The sequence below is a fragment of the Scyliorhinus torazame genome, chromosome 4, assembly GCF_047496885.1.
Source record: "Scyliorhinus torazame isolate Kashiwa2021f chromosome 4, sScyTor2.1, whole genome shotgun sequence".
NCBI classification, from domain to species: Eukaryota; Metazoa; Chordata; class Chondrichthyes; order Carcharhiniformes; family Scyliorhinidae; genus Scyliorhinus; species Scyliorhinus torazame.
The window spans coordinates 248,630,709-248,648,336 of NC_092710.1; the positions used below are offsets into that span (position 1 = coordinate 248,630,709).

At 46.8% G+C, this 17,628-nt stretch overlaps 1 protein-coding gene across 10 annotated transcripts in view; it reads right to left on the bottom strand.

Annotated features, from left to right (window-relative positions):
* The window catches only part of usp45 (ubiquitin specific peptidase 45), a 362,553-nt gene that overhangs the window by 187,406 nt on the left and 157,519 nt on the right, over window positions 1-17,628 (bottom strand). For all 10 annotated transcript variants that reach the window (XR_011940756.1, XR_011940757.1, XM_072499597.1 and 7 more), the window contains 2 exons: window positions 16,833-16,981; window positions 875-970 (listed from right to left, as the gene is read on the bottom strand). Coding sequence is in view for 8 of the 10 variants with exons in the window: in XM_072499597.1 (XP_072355698.1) it covers window positions 875-970; window positions 16,833-16,981 (245 nt within the window). In the remaining 2 variants the exon portion in view is untranslated. The remainder of the gene's footprint in view (window positions 1-874; window positions 971-16,832; window positions 16,982-17,628) is intronic.

Genomic DNA, 17,628 nt, shown 5'->3' on the forward strand with positions numbered 1-17,628 from the left:
ACATGGTTTGTTGGCATTGACTTAGATCTTTGGCTGTAAGTAGCATCTGATAAAATGCGCCAAAGTCATGCATAATAAGGTTTAATACCAAGGTTCCAGTGGAATTTCATTGTGATGGGATAGGTAGTTTTCCACAGGCTCTTTTTCTGCATTTTCTCCTGAATAGCACAGAATATATCCTAGTTAGCTTGTATCAAGGCAGTTATTTTTCAGGGCCATTCACCATTAGGTAAAGTTTGCTGCATTGATTGCAATGATTAACGGTCATTGATTGATTTGAGATCTACATCTTGGAAGGTATGAGTTAGCACTAAAATGATGCAAAGCATGAAAACTACAAGAAAGTGGACAACAATCAAGAAAGCTAAAGATTTTGATCAATCAATACTGAAAATAATTCAACATCCCAAAGTAACAATAACAAAACAATTAAGAATTTATTTTCTAAATTTCAACAATGATTACATTAATAAAAGTTGAATACAATTAAGCTTTGATTACTCTCAGTTATTTGGAAATTCTATTTTAAAAATACTAACACTTAAAATGAGTTATCTGTTTAAAATTGCTTCCTACTCTATGGAATAACAAATTAATGTAAAAAGAGATTAAGACAAAGGAAGGATGCTCCTCATAGATGTTGCAGTTCTTAGCTGTGGGGAAACAAGCTGGTATATATGTATGGTTTTGGTAAAGCATTAAAAGCAAAGATAATTTGGTCCCAGTTGATTATGCACACCAAGTCAATAAATGGTCACTAGGTGTTTTGCACCATGTCCTTTCCCCAGAACGGTGAATCTAGCTTACTTCAACTTCAGTAATCTATGTACGATATTGAAAAGTAGGAAGTGGCACAGCAAGTTTATTCACTTACCAAATTTGTCTCAGTGGGTGGACAGATCTTCAATTTTGTGCCCTTTTCCTTCATCTCATGCATAAGGTCACTAAGCAAATGGGTTTGAGCCACATTCTGAAAATATATGATGACAACATTATATAAACAAAATTCGTATGACCAAATATACAATTGGGGTGAACAAGAAGAAACTCATCCTATCCTGGAACCAAAAGATTTTAAATCTTTGCTGGCTTTAATTTTACACTTTCCAGTTAGCTTGCATAGTTTCAAGTTCCAGGAAATGTTCCTGCTAATATATTTATTAGCTATATTATTTATAAATTAGATCAGAGTGAAATATCTTATCTCCTGATATATTGATCCAAAACGTCCTCGGGAAACAAACTTTGGCTTCCTCCAACACACAGTTTGTGTATTTTCTGTCTCTCATTCCTTATGTTAAATTCTGCACCCAAATAAAAAACATAAAAGGGTAATCTTTATTGTAACAAGTAGGCTTACATTAACACTGTAATTAAGTTACTGAGAAAAGCCCCTAGTCGCCACATTCCGGCACCTGTTCAGGTACAGAGGGACAATTCAGAATTCTCAGCTGGTACGGGAATTGAACGCACGCTGCTGGCCTTGTTCTGCATCACAAACTCGCTGTCTAGCCCACTGAGAGCCTAAGAAATAGAAGAAGATGATAGAATCCACCTAGCCTGATCCACCATTCAATACGAGCATAGCTGAACCTCTGCCTTAACTCTACTTCCCACTCACTCCACATATACCTGAGGCTCTGAGACCAAAAATTTGTCTGTCCCAGTCTTATGTCCCATTTGATGGGCGGCACGGTAGTACAGTGGTTAGTGCTATTGCTTCACAGCGCCAGGGACCTGGGTTCGCCTGTGCAGAGTCTGCACCTTCTCCCCGTGTCTGCGTGGGTTTCCTCCAGGTGGCCCAGTTTCCGCCCATAAGTCCCAAAAGGCGTGCCTAGGTGAAGTGGACATTCTGAATTCTCCCTCAGTGTACCCGAACAGGTGCCGGAGTGTGGCGCCTAGGGGATTTTCACAGTAACATCATTGCACTGTAATATAAGCCTACTTGTGACACTAATAAAGATTATTATTACATTTGATTTAATTTTTTGAGGAAGTAACAAGGAGGATTGATGAAAGTAGTGCTGTTGATGTGATCTGCATGGATTTTAGCAAGGCGTTTGAAAGGTCCCATGTGACAGACTGGTTAAAAAGTTCAAGTTAATGGGATCCAGGTGAATGTAACAAGCTAGGTGCAAAATTGGCTCAATAGCAGAAAACAAAGGGTAATTGGTGATAAGATATTTTTCAGGCTGTTTCCAGTGGAGTTCCATCAGGTTCAGAACTAGGTCCCCTGCTTTGGTGGTACATATTAATGATTTGAACATAAATGTAGGGGAAATTATCAAGATGTTTACAGATGACATAAAAATTGGTCGTGTGGGTGATGGCGAGGAAGATTTTTGAAGTCTGCAGAAAGATATCAATGGACTGGTCAGATGGGCAGAAAAGTGTCAAATGGGACTAGTCACAATATGTTAATGATTTAGATGAGGGAACTAAATGTAATATCTCCAAATTTGCAGAGGGCACAAAAGTTGGGTGGGAGGGTGAGTTATGAGGAGGATGCAGGAATCCTTCAGTGTGTTTTGGACTGGTTGAGTGAGTGGGTAAATGAATGGTAGATGCTGTGTAATTTGGATAAATGTGAGGTTATTCACTTTGGTAGTAAAAACAGGAGTTAGATTATTATCTGAATGGCCATAAATTATGAAAGGGGAATGTGCAACAAGACAACCTGGGTATCCTTGTACACCAGTCACTGAAGGTAAGCATGCAGGTACAGCAGGCAGTAAAGAAGGAACATGGTATTTGGCCTTCATTGCGAGAGGCTTCAAGTACAGGAGCAGTGATGTCTTGCTACAATTATACAGGGCCTTGGTGAGGCCCTGGAACACTATGTGCAGTTTTGCTTTCCTTATCTGAGGAAGGATGTTCTTGCTATAGAGGGACTGCAGAGAAGGTTTACCAGACAGATTCCTGGCATGACAGGACTGATGTACAGGGAGAGATCAAGTCGGTTGCGATTGTATTCGCTGGAGTTCAGAAGAATGAGGGGGGGTCTCACAGAAACTTATAAAATTCGAACAGCTAGTCTCGCTCGGGAATTTACCTTTACAGGAACCGCAGGAGCTGCCGGGAATCGGGGGAGCAGTGTCCAGAGGGCGGAGCCTAGCAACCGATAAGTGAGCGCCAGGTGAACCTTCTGCAGACATCAGACTTTCAAAAGAGAGAGCACCTCCTGATTCATTGTCTATAAATCAGGTGACTCTATAAATCAGGTGACTCGTGTCCTTAACCCTTTCATTCTTAGGCTCATCGGAGTAGATTTTGAGCTACATTTTAGACAGTAAGAGTTTTCTTCTCTTCTCACACTTACTAGAGGGTAGCAAGCTAAATTTAACATTTTATACCAACCTGTACTAACCAGGAGACACATTACTTTTTGGGGGCCTATTCGTGAAAGCAGCAGCACTAAATTTTTCTTAAGGGCCTAACTAGTATTTACTTTTTAATCTATCAACCAATAGAGGGAGAGATATGTCAATTGGTGGGGCTGGGTGCTATTCCTGCACGATGTGGGGCATCGTGGACACTTCTCAAGTATTACTGAGGACTACATCTGTGGGAAGTACATTCAGTTGCAGAAGCTCATCGAACACATGGATTGGTTAGAGCAGCAGCTGAAAGCACTGAGGAGCATACAATTAGCTGAAATTGTTATAGATAATAGCTACAGAGATGTGGTCACACCCAAGGTACAGGAAGATAGATGGGTGACCGCCAGACAAGGTAGGCAGTCAGTGCAGGGGTCCCCTATGGCTGTCCCCCTATCTAACAAGTATGCCGTTTTGGATACTGACGAGTGCGAAGGTCCATCAGGGGTAGCAGCAACAGTGGCCGGAGCGAAGGCACCACGGCTAGCCCTGCTGAACAGACCGGGAGTACAAAGCGTAGCAAAGCAATAGTAGTAGGGGATTCAATAGTCAGGGTCACAGATAAGCGCTTCTGTGGCCGCAAAAGGGACTCCAAAATGGTAGTTTGCCTCCCTGGTGCCAGGGTCCTGAATGTCTCTGAGCGGGTACAAAGCATCCTAAAAAGGGAGGGAAATCAGCCAGAGCTCATTGTCCACATTGGCACAAATGGCATAGATAGAAAGAGTAGCGAGGTCCTGCAATGTCAATTTAGGGAGTTAGGTAGAAGATTAAAAAGCAGGACCTCTAGGGTTGTAGTCTCAGGGTTACCCCCCGCACGTGCTACCGAGGATAGGAACTGGGAGATAGTTGAACACGTGGCTAAAGAACTGGTGGGAGGGCTTCAGTTTTTATGATCATTGAGATGTCTTCCAGGGAAGGTGGGACCTGTACAAGAACGACAGGTTACACCTGAACTGGAGAGGCACCAATATCCTGTCTGGGAGGTTTGTTAGTATGGTTCGGGTGGGTTTAAACTAATGTGGCAGGGGGATGGGAATCAGAACAGTAAGCAAGCAAGTGTGGAGACTGGGGTTGAGCATGGTACCAGGGCCAGGCTGGCTAAGAGGAAGGGCAGGCTGTGGGAGGTCGAACCCAGTGGGCCTGGAGTGTATCTGCTTCAATGCACGGAGTATAAAAGGTAAGACAGATGAACTTAGAGCCTTGATTCATGCATGGAACTTGGATGCGGTTGCGGTAAAGGAGACTTGGTTAAAAAAGGGACAGGATTGTCAGCTAAATATTCCGGGATATAGGTGTTTTATCTGACAGAGGGGAAGACAAAAGAGGTGGGGAGTTCCAATACTGATTCGAGAACATATTACAGCTGTACAGAGGGAGGACACCCTGAAAGAATCAAGTAACGAGACACTGTGGGCAGAACTCAGAAACAAGAAGGGGGCAGTCACTATGATGGGGGTGTACTACAGGCCTCCCAACAGCCCACGGGAAGTTGAAGAACAGATATGCAAGCAGATTCTGGATAGATGTAGAAATAATAGGGTCGTTGTAGTGGGAGACTTTAATTTTCCTCAGATTGACTGGAAATCCCTTAGGGCTAGGGGTTGGTTGTGAGGAATTTGTTAAGTGTGTCCAGGAAGGTTTTTTGGAACAATATGTGGATAGTCAGACTAGAGAGAGGGCTATACTGGACCCAGTACTAGGAAACGAGCCCGGCAAGGTCATCAAAGTGGCAGTGGGGGAACATGTGGCAAAAAGTGACCACAATTCCGTAAGCTTTAGGATACTCATGGAAAAGGACGAGTGTTGTCCTCGGGTTAAGGTGCTAAATTGGAGGAAGGTTAACTATAACCAGATTAGGCAGGATTTAGAGGCTGTTGTTTGGGAGAGGCTGTTTGAGGGTAAATCCACATTTGGCATGTGGGAGTCTTTTAAGGAACAGCTGATGGGAGTACAGGACAGGCATGTGCCGATGAAAACGAAAGACAGGAAAGTCAGGATTCAGGAACGGTGGATTACCAGGGAAATTGCAAGTTTAGTCAAAAAGAAAAAGGATGAATACATGAAGTATCGGCAACTAAAAACAGATGAAGTACTTGAAAATTATAGGGAACGTAGAAAAGAGCACAAACAGGGAGTTGGGAGGGCAAAAAGGGGTCACAAAATGTCCTTGGCAGACAGGTTAAGGAGAATCCAAAGGCATTTTATACGTATATTAGGAACAAGAGGGTAGCTAGAGAAAGAGTTGGTCCACTCAGGGACAAGGAAGGGAAACTATGCATAGAATCAAAGGAGGTAGGTGAGATCCTTAATGAGTATTTTGCATCGTTATTCACAAAGGAGAGGGACACATTGAATGGTGGTGTCTCAGAGGGACATATAAACACTTTAGAACAAGTCATTATTACGAGGGAGGAAGTGTTAATGTGTTAAAAAGCATTAAGGTAGACAAATCCTCAGGGCCAGATGGCAACTATCCCAGATTACTGCGGGAGACAAGGGATGAAATCGCTGAGCCTCCAACAGAAATCTTTGTTTCACGTTGGCCACAGGTGAGGTCCCAGAGGATAGCCAATGTTATCCCATTATTTAAGAAGGGTAGCAAGGATAACCCGGGTAATTATAGGCCAGCGAGCTTGACGTCAGTGATAGTGAAATTGTTGGAAAGGATTCTCAGAGATAGGGGGCTGGATTCTCCGTTCTGGAGACTAAGTCCCCACGCCGGCATGAAAACGTTGGTGTTTTACGGCAGGAAAACCGGCGCAAAATGGCCACTGATTCCCTGTTCCGGGGAGGCTAGCAGCCAGGCAGGGTAGAGTTCCCAGCTCTAGCTGCTGATATGGCCTGCAGAATTGCCTGGTCTGTGGCCATTCATGGCGGATGCTACTTGACCGGTCCGCAAAAATAGCCCCCCCCCCCCCCCCCCCCCCACTTCTGCCGGCTCGCACGCCCTGGACCGCCCCACCACAGTGCCCCCAACCCCGAATAAAGCCTCCCCCTGCTCGCGGATCGGCCCTCCCAGACTGTGGCAGTGCTGGACTGAGTCCATAGCTGCCATGCTGAGTTCCCGACGGGTGAAACCACACATGCCCCACTCCGTCGAGAACTCAGCCGTTCGAGGATGGAGCATCGCAGGCGGGCCTCAGCCAACGTAAGGAGGGCGTGGATACGGTGCAAGGCGTACTCCTAGAGTACGCTGCTTTTCAGCAGGCGGAGTTTGCGAAAGCGGCGCTGCCCCCGATTTTGCTGTCATCGGGGATTCTCCACCCCGTCACCGAACTTGATTTCAGCGTCGGGGATCGGAGAATCCAGCCCAGGATCAATGCACATTTGAAAGTGAATGGTCTTGTTAGCACAGACAGCATGGTTTTGTACGAGAGAGGTCATGTCTCACTAATTTAATTGAGTTTTTTCAGGAAGTGACAAAAATGATTGACGAGGGAAGGGCTGTGGATGTTGTCTACATGGATTGTCAGAGAATACAGCAGGAGAAAGATAGGCTACAAAATTGAGCGGAGAAATGGCAGATGGAATTTAACCCGGACAAATGCTAGGTGATGCATTTTGGTAGATCCATTTCAGGTGGGAACTATAAAATAAATGACAGAATCATCAGGAGCATAGGCACAGAGAGATCTGGCGTACAGGTCCACAGATCCTTAAAAGTGGCAGCACAGGTGGAAATGGTGGGAAAGAAAGCATATGGCATGCTTGCCTTCATCGGACGGGGTATCGAGTATAAAAGTTCGCAAATTATGTTAGTTATATGGAACGTTGGTTAGGCCACATTTGGAATACTGTGTCCAATTCTGGTCACCACACTACCAGAAGGACGTGGAGGCTTTGGAAAGAGTACAGAAAAGGTTTACCAGGATGTTGCCGGATATGGAGGGTATTAGCTATGAGGAGAGATTGAATAAGCTGGGATTGTTATCCCTCAAAAGACTGAGGCTGAGGGTTATAGAAGTTTATAAAATTCTGAGGAGTATAGATTGGGTGAACAGTTGAAGCATTTTTCCCCAGGGCGTAAATGACAATTACAAGGGGGCACAAGTTCAAGGTGAGGGGGGGGGATGGGTTCAGTGGAGATGAACGGGGAATTTTTATTTTTTTTACACAGAACGTAGTAGTGGCCTGGAATGCACTGCCAAGTGAGGTGGTTGAGGCAGATACGTTGGCGACCTTTAAGACTTGTCGATATAGACACATGAACAGACGGGGTATAGAAGGATACAGGCGGTTGGTCTAGATAGGACATGTGATTGGAGGGCCAAAGGGCCTCTTCCTGTGCTGTTCTTTGTTTGTTAGGTCTAGGCAGGGTAGATGCAAGAAGGATGTTCCCAATGGTGGAGGTGTCCAGAAGCAGGGGTCACAGTCTGAGGATACAGGGTAGACCATTTAGAACTGAGATGAGAAGATATTTCTTCACCCAGAGTGTGGTCGGCCTATGGAATTCGCTACCCCAGAAATCAGTTGCGGCCAAAACACTCTGTTTTCAAGAGGAAGCTAGCTTTAGCACCTGGGGCAAAGTGGATCAAAGGATATTTGGGGGGGGGGGGCAGGATTAGACTATGAGTTGGATGATCAGCCATGATCATAATGAATGGTAGAGTATGCTCAAAAGGCTGAATGGCCTCCTTCTGCTCCTGTTTTCTATATTTCTAAAAGGCTGTAATTGCATTAAAGAGGGAAGAAGAGATTTACGAGGATGTTGTCAGGACTGGAGAACTGCAGCTATGAGGAAAGATTGGATAGGCTGGGATTATTATTATTCTCCTTCGAACACTGGAGGTTGAGGGGAGATTTGATTGAGATGTATAAAATTGTGAGGTGTCTGGATAGAGTGGATTAGAAGGGCCAAAACTTAGCATAAAAGTCGGTGACTAGAGAGCATGGATTTAAAGTGATTGGTAGAAGGATTAGAGAGGATATCCATCCAAAGGGTTGTCAGGGTCTGGAACTCAGTGCCTGACAGGATAGTAGAGGCAAAAACCCTCAACTCATTTAAGAGGTGCCTGGATACACGCCGCAAGTGCTTTAACCTACAGAGCTACAAATTAAATGCTGGAAAGTGGGATTGGGTTGGGTGGCTCATTTTTCAGCTGGTGCAGACATAATGGGCCAAATGGCCTCTTGCTGTGAAATCTATTCAACGATGGCTCATCCTCTGGGATAGAGGATTCCAAAGATTGAGAACACTTTTGAGTGAAGAAATCTCCCCTCATTTCAGTCCTAAATGATTGGCCGATGGTTTGCTATTGGCCCCATAGGCGGTGCCCCTGGTTCTAGGTTCCCCAGCCAGCGAAAGTAACTTCTCCGGATCGATCATGTCAAGCCCCTCATAACCTTAAATGTTTCAATGAGATCACCTCTCATTCTTCTAAACTCCAGTGAGTATTTATCCAATTTTCTCAGCCTTTCATCAGAGGACAATCCTCTCATCGCTAGGCCTAATCCAGTGAACCTTCATTGCACTGCCTCCAATGTAAGTATATCCTTCCTTAAATATGAAGACCAAACTGCACACATATTCTAGGTGTGGTCTCACCAAAGCCCTGCAAAACTCGAATAAGACTTTTAAAATCTTGTATTCTCCTCCTTACCATAAAAGGTCAACACGTCGGTTTCCGGGTGCAGTGATGACCAGTTAAGTCGCACGTTTCGGCAGCTCCCGTTGGAACGGACTTTTGGGCTCTTGATAAGAGCCCCAACGGCAATTTTAAACGGCCAAAATCACTGTGCGGTGAAATAGAAGGGAATCCCCCCGGAGATTGATGGAAAAAGGAGAGGATAGCGGCAGGATTGCAGTGGATCCTTCGGAGCAGCGGCAAGGAAGGGAAGCTCGAAGCAAGATGGCGTCGGAAGGTGGCCGTTCGATATGGGGCCCGGAGCAACAAGAGTTCCTGCGGCGCTGTGTGGAAGAGCTGAAGAAGGAGGTGTTGGCCCCGATGCTACAGGCGATTGAAGGGCTAAAGGAGGCGCAGAGGACCCAGGAGCTGGAGCTTCAGGTCGTGAAGGCAAAGGCTGCTGAAAATGAAGATGAAATTCAGGGCCTGGTGGTGAAGACAGAGACGCACGAGGCGCAGCACAAGAGGTGTGTGGAGAGGTTGGAAGCCCTGGAGAATAATTCGAGGAGGAATAATCTAAGAGTCTTAGGTCTTCCCGAGGGCGCAGAGGGGGCAGACGCCAGGGCATATGTGAGCACGATGCTTCACTCGCTAATGGGATTGGAGGCCCCGACGGGCCCATTGGAGGTGGAGGGAGCTTATCGAGTTATGGCGCGAAGACCAAGGGCAGGAGAAATACCTCGAACCGTAGTGGTGAGGTTTCACCGCTATAATGACAGATAGATGGTCCTAAGATGGGCGAAGAAAACTCGGAGCTGCAGGTGAGAGAACGCGGTGATCCGCGTATACCAGGATTGGAGTGCGGAGGTGGCGAGAAGGAGGGTAAGTTTCAATCGGGCTAAGGCGGTGTTTCACAAAAAGGTGAAATTTGGAATGCTGCAACCGGCGAGACTGTGGGTCACATACCAAGGGAAGCACCACTACTTTGAGACGGCAGAAGAGGCGTGGACATTCATAGTGGACGAGAAGCTGGAATAGTCTGGCGAGAGAAAGAGCTTCTGGGACAAAGTGGTGGGCTGACTGTGTGGGACGAGGAAGGGGGGGGGGGGATGATTTTTCAATTGTTAACTCTTTAATCCTGTAAATTTTCTCTCTTCCCCTCGTTGGGGGGGGGGGGGGGAGAGAGTATGAGGAACTGGGGGCGCCGGTGGGTAGGAAAGCGGGGCTGAGTGGGAAACGCGGGCCTCGTTCCCGCGCTATGGTAATTATGGCGGGAACAGGGACGCAGGAAGGTGAGGGCCTCGCGCAGTGAGAGGCCGAGGGCAAACGGGGAAGCCGAGGTCAGCCAGAGTTCGCTGACTTCTGGGAGCAACATGGGGGGTGTAATTACGCTAGAGGGGGATCAAGCGGAGGGGGGGGGGGAGCTAACTGGGTTGCTGCTGCTAAGGGGAAGGGGGAGCTGTTATGGGGCGGGGTGGTCGAGGCGGGAGGGCACCGTCGGTGGGATATACGGGTACGTGGGAACCGGGTGAGGAGCTGGGGTAAAAAAGGGGATGGCTAGTCGACAGGGGGGGGGGGGATAAAGAGCCCCCCAACCCGGTTGATCACGTGGAACGTGAGAGGGCTGAATGGGCCGATTAAAAGGGCGTGGGTACTTGCACACCTAAAGAAATTAAAGGCAGATGTGGTTATGTTGCAGGAGACGCACCTGAAATTGACAGATCAGGTCAGACTACGTAAAGGATGGGTGGGACAGGTGTTTCATTCGGGTTTGGATGCGAAGAATAGGGGGGTGGCTATTTTAGTGGGGAAACGGGTACTGTTTGAGGCAAAGACCATAGTGGCGGACAGTGGGGGTAGATACGTGATGGTGAGTGGCAGACTGCAAGGGGAGGCGGTGGTTCTGGTGAACGTATACGCCCCGAACTGGGATGATGCAAACTTCATGAGGCGTATGTTAGGGCGTATCCCGGACCTGGAGGCGGGAAAGTTGGTAATGGGGGGAGATTTCAATACAGTGCTTGATCCAGGGCTGGACCGGTCGAGGTCCAGGACCGGGAGGAGGCCGGCAGCGGCCAAGGTGCTTAAGGACTTCATGGAGCAGATGGGAGGAGTAGATCCTTGGAGATTTATCAGACAGAGGAGTGAGGAGTTCTCATTCTTCTCCCATGTTCACAAGGTATATTCACGGATAGACTTTTTTGTCCTGGGAAGGGCACTGATTCCGAAGGTGACAGGGACAGAGTACACGGCCATAGCCATCTCGGACCACGCTCCACACTGGGTAGATCTGGAGGTAGGAGAGGAAAAGGAACAGCACCCACTCTGGAGAATGGATATGGGCCTGTTGGCGGAAGAGGGGATATGTCTAAGGGGGTGTATCGAAAGGTACTTGGAGCTTAATGACAATGGAGAGGTTCAGGTGGGAGTGGTCTGGGAGGCGTTGAAGGCGGTGGTCAGAGGGGAACTGATATCCATAAGGGCACATAAAGGGAAGCAAGAGAGTAAAGAAAGGGAGCGATTGCTGAGAGAACCTCGGAGGGTGGACAGGCAATATGCAGAGGCACCGGAGGAGGGACTGTACAGGGAAAGACAAAGGTTACATGTGGAATTTGGCCTGCTGACCACGGGTAAGGCAGAGGTACAGTGGAGGAGGGCACAGGGAGTGCAGTATGAGTATGGAGAGAAGGCGAGTCGGTTACTGGCCCAACTATTGAGGAAGAGGGGAGCGGCGAGGGAGATAGGTGGGGTGAGGGATGAGGAGGGAGAGATGGAACGGGGAGCGGAGAGAGTGAATGGGGTGTTTAAGACATTCTATGAGAGGTTGTATAAGGCTCAGCCCCCGGAAGGGAAGGAGGGAATGATGCATTTCCTGGATCAGCTGGAATTCCCGAAGGTGGAGGAACAGGAGAGGGCAGGACTGGGAGCACAGATTGATGTGGAGGAGGTGGTAAGGGGATTGGGAGCATGCAGGCAGGGAAGGCCCGGGACCGGATGGGTTCCCGGTGGAATTTTATAGGAAATATATAGACCTACTGGCCCCGTTTTGACGAGAACCTTTAATGAGGCCAGGGAAAGGGGGAAGTTGCCCCCGACTATGTTGGAGGCGACAATATCGTTACTTTTGAAGAAGGATAAAGACCCGCTGCAGTGTGGGTCCTACAGGCCCATTTCCCTTTTGAATGTAGATGCTAAGCTCCTGGCCAAGGTAATAGCGACGAGGATAGAGGTTTGTGTCCCGGGGGTGGTCCATGAGGATCAAACTGGGTTCGTTAAGGGAAGACAGCTGAACACGAACATACGGAGGCTGCTAGGGGTGATGATGATGCCCCCACCAGAGGGGGAGGCGGAGATAGTGGTGGCGATGGATGGCGAGAAAGCATTTGACAGGGTGGAGTGGGACTACCTGTGGGAAATGTTGAGGAGATTTGGTTTTGGTGAAGGGTTCATTGGATGGGTACAGCTGCTATATAGGGCCCCGGTGGCAAGTGTGATCACGAACAGGCAGAGGTCTGACTACTTCCGTCTTTATAGAGGGACGAGGCAGGGGTGTCCCCTGTCTCCGTTACTGTTTGCATTGGCAACTGAGCCCCTGGCCATAGCACTGAGGGGCTCCAGGAAGTGGAGGGGAGTACTCAGGGGAGGAGAAGAACACCGGGTATCATTGTATGCAGATGATTTACTGTTGTATGTTGCGGACCCGGTGGAGGGGATGCCTGAGATAATGCAGACGCTCGGGGAGTTTGGGGAATTCTCGGGGTACAAATTGAACATGGGGAAGAGTGTTTGTGGTACATCCGGGGGAGCAGAGCAGGGGAATAGAGGATTTACCGCTGAGGAGGGTAACAAGGAATTTCCAGTATTTGGGGATCCAGATAGCCAGGAGTTGGGGAACCTTACATAGGCTTAATTTAACACGATTGGTGAAACAGATGGAGGAGGATTTTAAGAGATGGGACATGGTGCCCCTGTCACTGGTGGGGAGGGTGCAGGCGGTCAAAATGGTAGTCCTCCCGAGATTCCTTTTTGTGTTTCAGTGCCTCCCGATGATGGTCACGAAGGCTTTTTTCAAGAAGATCGAGAAAAGCGTCATGAATTTTATGTGGGCTGGGAAGACCCTGAGAGTGAGGAGGGGGTTCTTGCAGCGTAGCAGGGAGAGGGGGGGGACTGGCACTACCGAGCTTAAGTGAGTACTATTGGGCCGCCAATATTTCAATGGTGTGTAAGTGGATGGGAGAAGGGGAGGGAGCGGCGTGGAAGAGATTGGAGATGGCGTCCTGCAAAGGAACCAGCCTACAAGCACTGGTGACGGCACCGCTGCCGTTCTCCCTGAAGAAATACACCACAAGTCCAGTGGTGGTGGCAACACTGAAAATTTGGGGGCAGTGGAGACGGCATAAGGGAATGACGGGAGCCTCGGTGCGGTCCCCGAAAAGAAATAATCATAGGTTTGTCCCGGGGAGAATAGATGGGGGATTTGGAGCATGGCAGAGAGCTGGGATTGTGCAACTGAGGGATCTGTTCCTGGACGGGACGTTTGCGAGTCTGGGAGCGCTGACGGAAAAATATGGGTTGCCCCAAGGGAATGAATTTTGATCCATGCAACTGAGGGCTTTTGTGAGGAAACAGGTGAGGGAATTCCCGCAGCTCCCGACGCAGGAGATTCAGGATAGAGTGATCTCAGGGACATGGGTGGGGGATGGTAGGGCGTCAGATATATACAGGGAAATGAGAGACGAGGGGGAGAACATGGTGGATGAGCTGAAGGGAAAATGGGAGGAAGAGCTGGGGGAAGAGATTGAAGAGGGGCTGTGGGCAGTTGCCCTACGTAGGGTAAACTCATCGTCCTCGTGCGCCAGGCTTAGCCTGATACAATTTAAGGTTTTGCACAGGGCACATATGACCGGAGCAAGGCTCAGTAAATTTTTCGGGGTAGAGGATAGGTGTGGGAGATGCTCGAGAAGCCCAGCAAACCACACCCACATGTTTTGGTCATGCCCGGCAATGCAGGGGTTCTGGCTGGGGGTGGCGAAGGTGCTTTTAAAGGTGGTGGGGGTCCGGGTCGAGCCAGGCTTGGGGCTGGCTATATTCGGAGTTGCAGAAGAGCCGGGAGTGCAGGAGGCGAGAGAGGCTGATGTTTTGGCCTTTGCGTCCCTAGTAGCCCGGCGAAGGATACTGCTTATGTGGAGGGAAGCCAAGCCTCCGGGCGTGGAGACCTGGATAAACAACATGGCAGGGTTTATAAAACTGGAACGGATAAAGTTTGCACTAAGGGGTTCAGCTCAGGGGTTCATCAGACGGTGGCAACCGTTCATTAACTACCTCACAGAACGATAAAGGAAATGGGAAGGTAACAGCAGCAACCCAGGGGGGAAGGGGGGGGGCTCAGGTGGGTCCTCAGGGGTGTTTTTGTAAAGATATTGGTACTTGGTTATGTATATTGAATTGCTGATTTTATTATTTGGGAGAGCTATTATTTTTGTTATGGCAGTTGCCATTTAGTTTATATATTATTTATTTATTTGTTAATCATAGATTATCATAGAATTTACAGTGCAGAAGTAGGCCATTCGGCCCATCGAGTCTGCACCGGCTCTTAGAAAGAGCACCCTACCCAAGGTCAACACCTCCATCCTATCCCCATAACCCCATCCAACACTAAGGGCAATTTTGGACACTAAGGGCAATTTATCATGGCCAATCCACCTAACCTGCACATCTTTGGACTGTGGGAGGAAACCGGAGAACCCGGAGGAAACCCACGCATACACGGGGAGGATGTGCAGACTCCGCACAGACAGTGACCCAAGCCGGAATCGAACCTGGGACCCTGGAGCTGTGAAGCAATTGTGCTATCCACAATGCTACCATGCTGCCCCAAATTTTCAGTTAAAATACGGTCACGGTTATTTATATTGTTTTGCTGTTGTAAAAAGGGGAAAAACCTTTGTACTGTTTTGTTTGGCCGAAAAAGTTGAATAAAATATATTTTTTAAAAGGTCAACACGTCATTTGCTTTCCTAATTGCTGTACCTGCTTGCTAACTTTTCATGTTCCATGAACAAGCATGAAGTTTCAAACCTTTTGAAAAATATTCTGCTTTTCTATTCCTATGCCCTAAGTAAATAATCTCACTTTTCCCCACATTATATTCTATCTGCCACATTGCTGCCCATTCACCTAGCCTCTCTATATCTCTTTGCAGCCTCTCTGTGCCCTCCTCACAGATTGCATCCTTACCTACCTTTGTATCATCAGCAAATCAGTATACACTACTCTCTCCCTCTAAGTTTTAATATAGATGTTAAATAGCTGAGGCCCCAGCATTGATCCATGCTCCGCCTTGAAATTGCCCCATTTATCCTCACTCTCTGCTTCTTGTCTGTTAGGCAATCCTTCACCATGCTAATATATCATCACCAATTCCAAGAACTCTTACCTTGTGTATTAGTCTTTTGAATGGCACCTTATAAAATGCCTTTTGGAAATCCAAGCATACAACATCTATTGATTTCCTTTTATTTACCTTACTAGTTACATCCTCAAAAAAACTCTTAATAAATTTGTCAAACAGTCTTACCCTTTTATGTTCAATTCATGCTATTGTGGTGACCGGACATGGTCTAGTTTTAGTCCTGATTTAAATTGGATAATTTAAATTAAAGAATTGGGCACTTTAAATCAAACTGCAGTCAAACCTCAGGCAGGATGGGAATTCGGACTTGGCCAAAAAGTCAAATACACAACCCACAAAAAGACTGCCAGAACATGCCTGGATCTAACCTGTCAATCACCCATCAGGAGATCATCGATCTTATTGATCTGGATCGATTTGTTATGGGTAGCCCAGGCCGAGCCAGCACTCCCACCGATACCTTATATGGCAACAAGGTACATGCAAGCCACACCACCAGATCCGGACACCTGGCCCCCAGTGTCCTGTCAAGCGGACATCACCTAATTAATTTGGTGTGGAACCCCCTCCCAAGGTCTCATTGCCAGAAAACCAAAGATGTTTCCAGAAAGGTGCGCAGGGAGGGGGATAAAGATAGACACCCAAAACCCATCAGCAACGAAGACTCGACGTGGGAGGTGACCTTAACCATCCGTACGACTGACCAGAGAAGGAAGGAAGGAAGCTGCCAGTGAGATCCACCTTCGTGACAACGAACCAGAGACTCAGGGAGAATCGGACCCACGGTTCAACCAAAGCCAGCTTAATGGGTAGTATAAACGAATCTTGGGGATCTCTAGTATTTTGTTTGGGTTACTGCGGTCTAACTTTGTTTGTCAAATGAAATTAATTTGTTTTTATACTTGTGTTATCCTTTGTTCTCCTCATTAATAAAGAATCTGGGTAAATATACTGGTCGAAGTATCTGAATTGCAGATACAACTCTATGTTTTTCTAAATGCATCGTTAAGGCTTCCTTAATAATAGATTCCAGCACTTCCTTGATGGCTGATGTCAGGCTGACTGACTTGCAATTCCTTGTTTCCCCTCTCCTCCCTTCATGAAAAGTGGTGTTAGGGCAGCACGGTGGCGCAGTGGGTAGCATTGCTACCTACGGCGCTGAGGACCCGGGTTCGAATCCTGGCCCTGGATCACTGTCCGTGTGGAGTTTGCACGTTCTCACTGTGTCTGCGTGGGTTTCACCCCCACAACCCAAAAGATGTGCAGGTTAGGTGGATTGGCCACGCTAAATTGCCCCTTAATTAGAAAAAATGATTGGGTACTCTAAATTTATTTTAAAAAAAGGAAAAAAAACAATGAAAAGTGGTGTTGCTCCAGACATTAACTAGTGAAGGGATCATGAATTGTATGCAAAACACAGAAATGAACAAACTTGAAACATGTAGGAGGAGGAAATATTCTGCTCCATTTTCTTACTTGCATAACGGCATTAAAGAAGCAAGTATTTCCTAAATTGCATAGTCCTTTGACTGGAACAGACGCATTGTTGATGATATGTTTTCCTCTTACAGTTTCACTGCTATCTGAATTTTCATCTCGAACCTTCATCAATTTAGAATTCAAACCTATAAAAAGATTCAAAAGGTAGATTTCACAAAAATAGGTATTTTTTGTACTTTACTGTTATTAAATATTTGCCATGAGATGTTTATGCAGATAAAAGACACATTTAGTTACTAGAACACATTTCAAGCATACTTCAAATTTTCTTTTGTTTAAAATATTACACAGGACTTACTCCACCAATCCCCAGTGTTAAATGTGTCGCACATAATTATATACCATAGTATTTTTATTATTTTCGACTTTCAGACCTGCTCAAAGTCAAATATATTGAAATCCTGAGTGATGTTCAGAATATACAGCAACTAATTTGCCTCTCAAATTAAACATTTCTACATTTGAAACTGGAGGGTTTGAAACAGCTATGGGAATCAAGAATTTGGAATGCAGATCTGGCAATGACACAAAGAGGAGGAAGAACATCAAAAAGATACTTTCATCTTTTTAGCTCCTCAAGCACAAAAAGAAAATGACGCCATTTATTTGAGACGATCAAATTAAGCACCCAATTAATCATCAAAATCATCTTCTGCCTCTGCAACTATACTATCGTTGCAGTTGCAACCGACAGGCAGTTTGGGGTTGTACTTATGGACAGATGGCAAAGCGGTAATCTAATCTGTGTTAGTGGTGGAAATGTATGGAAGAA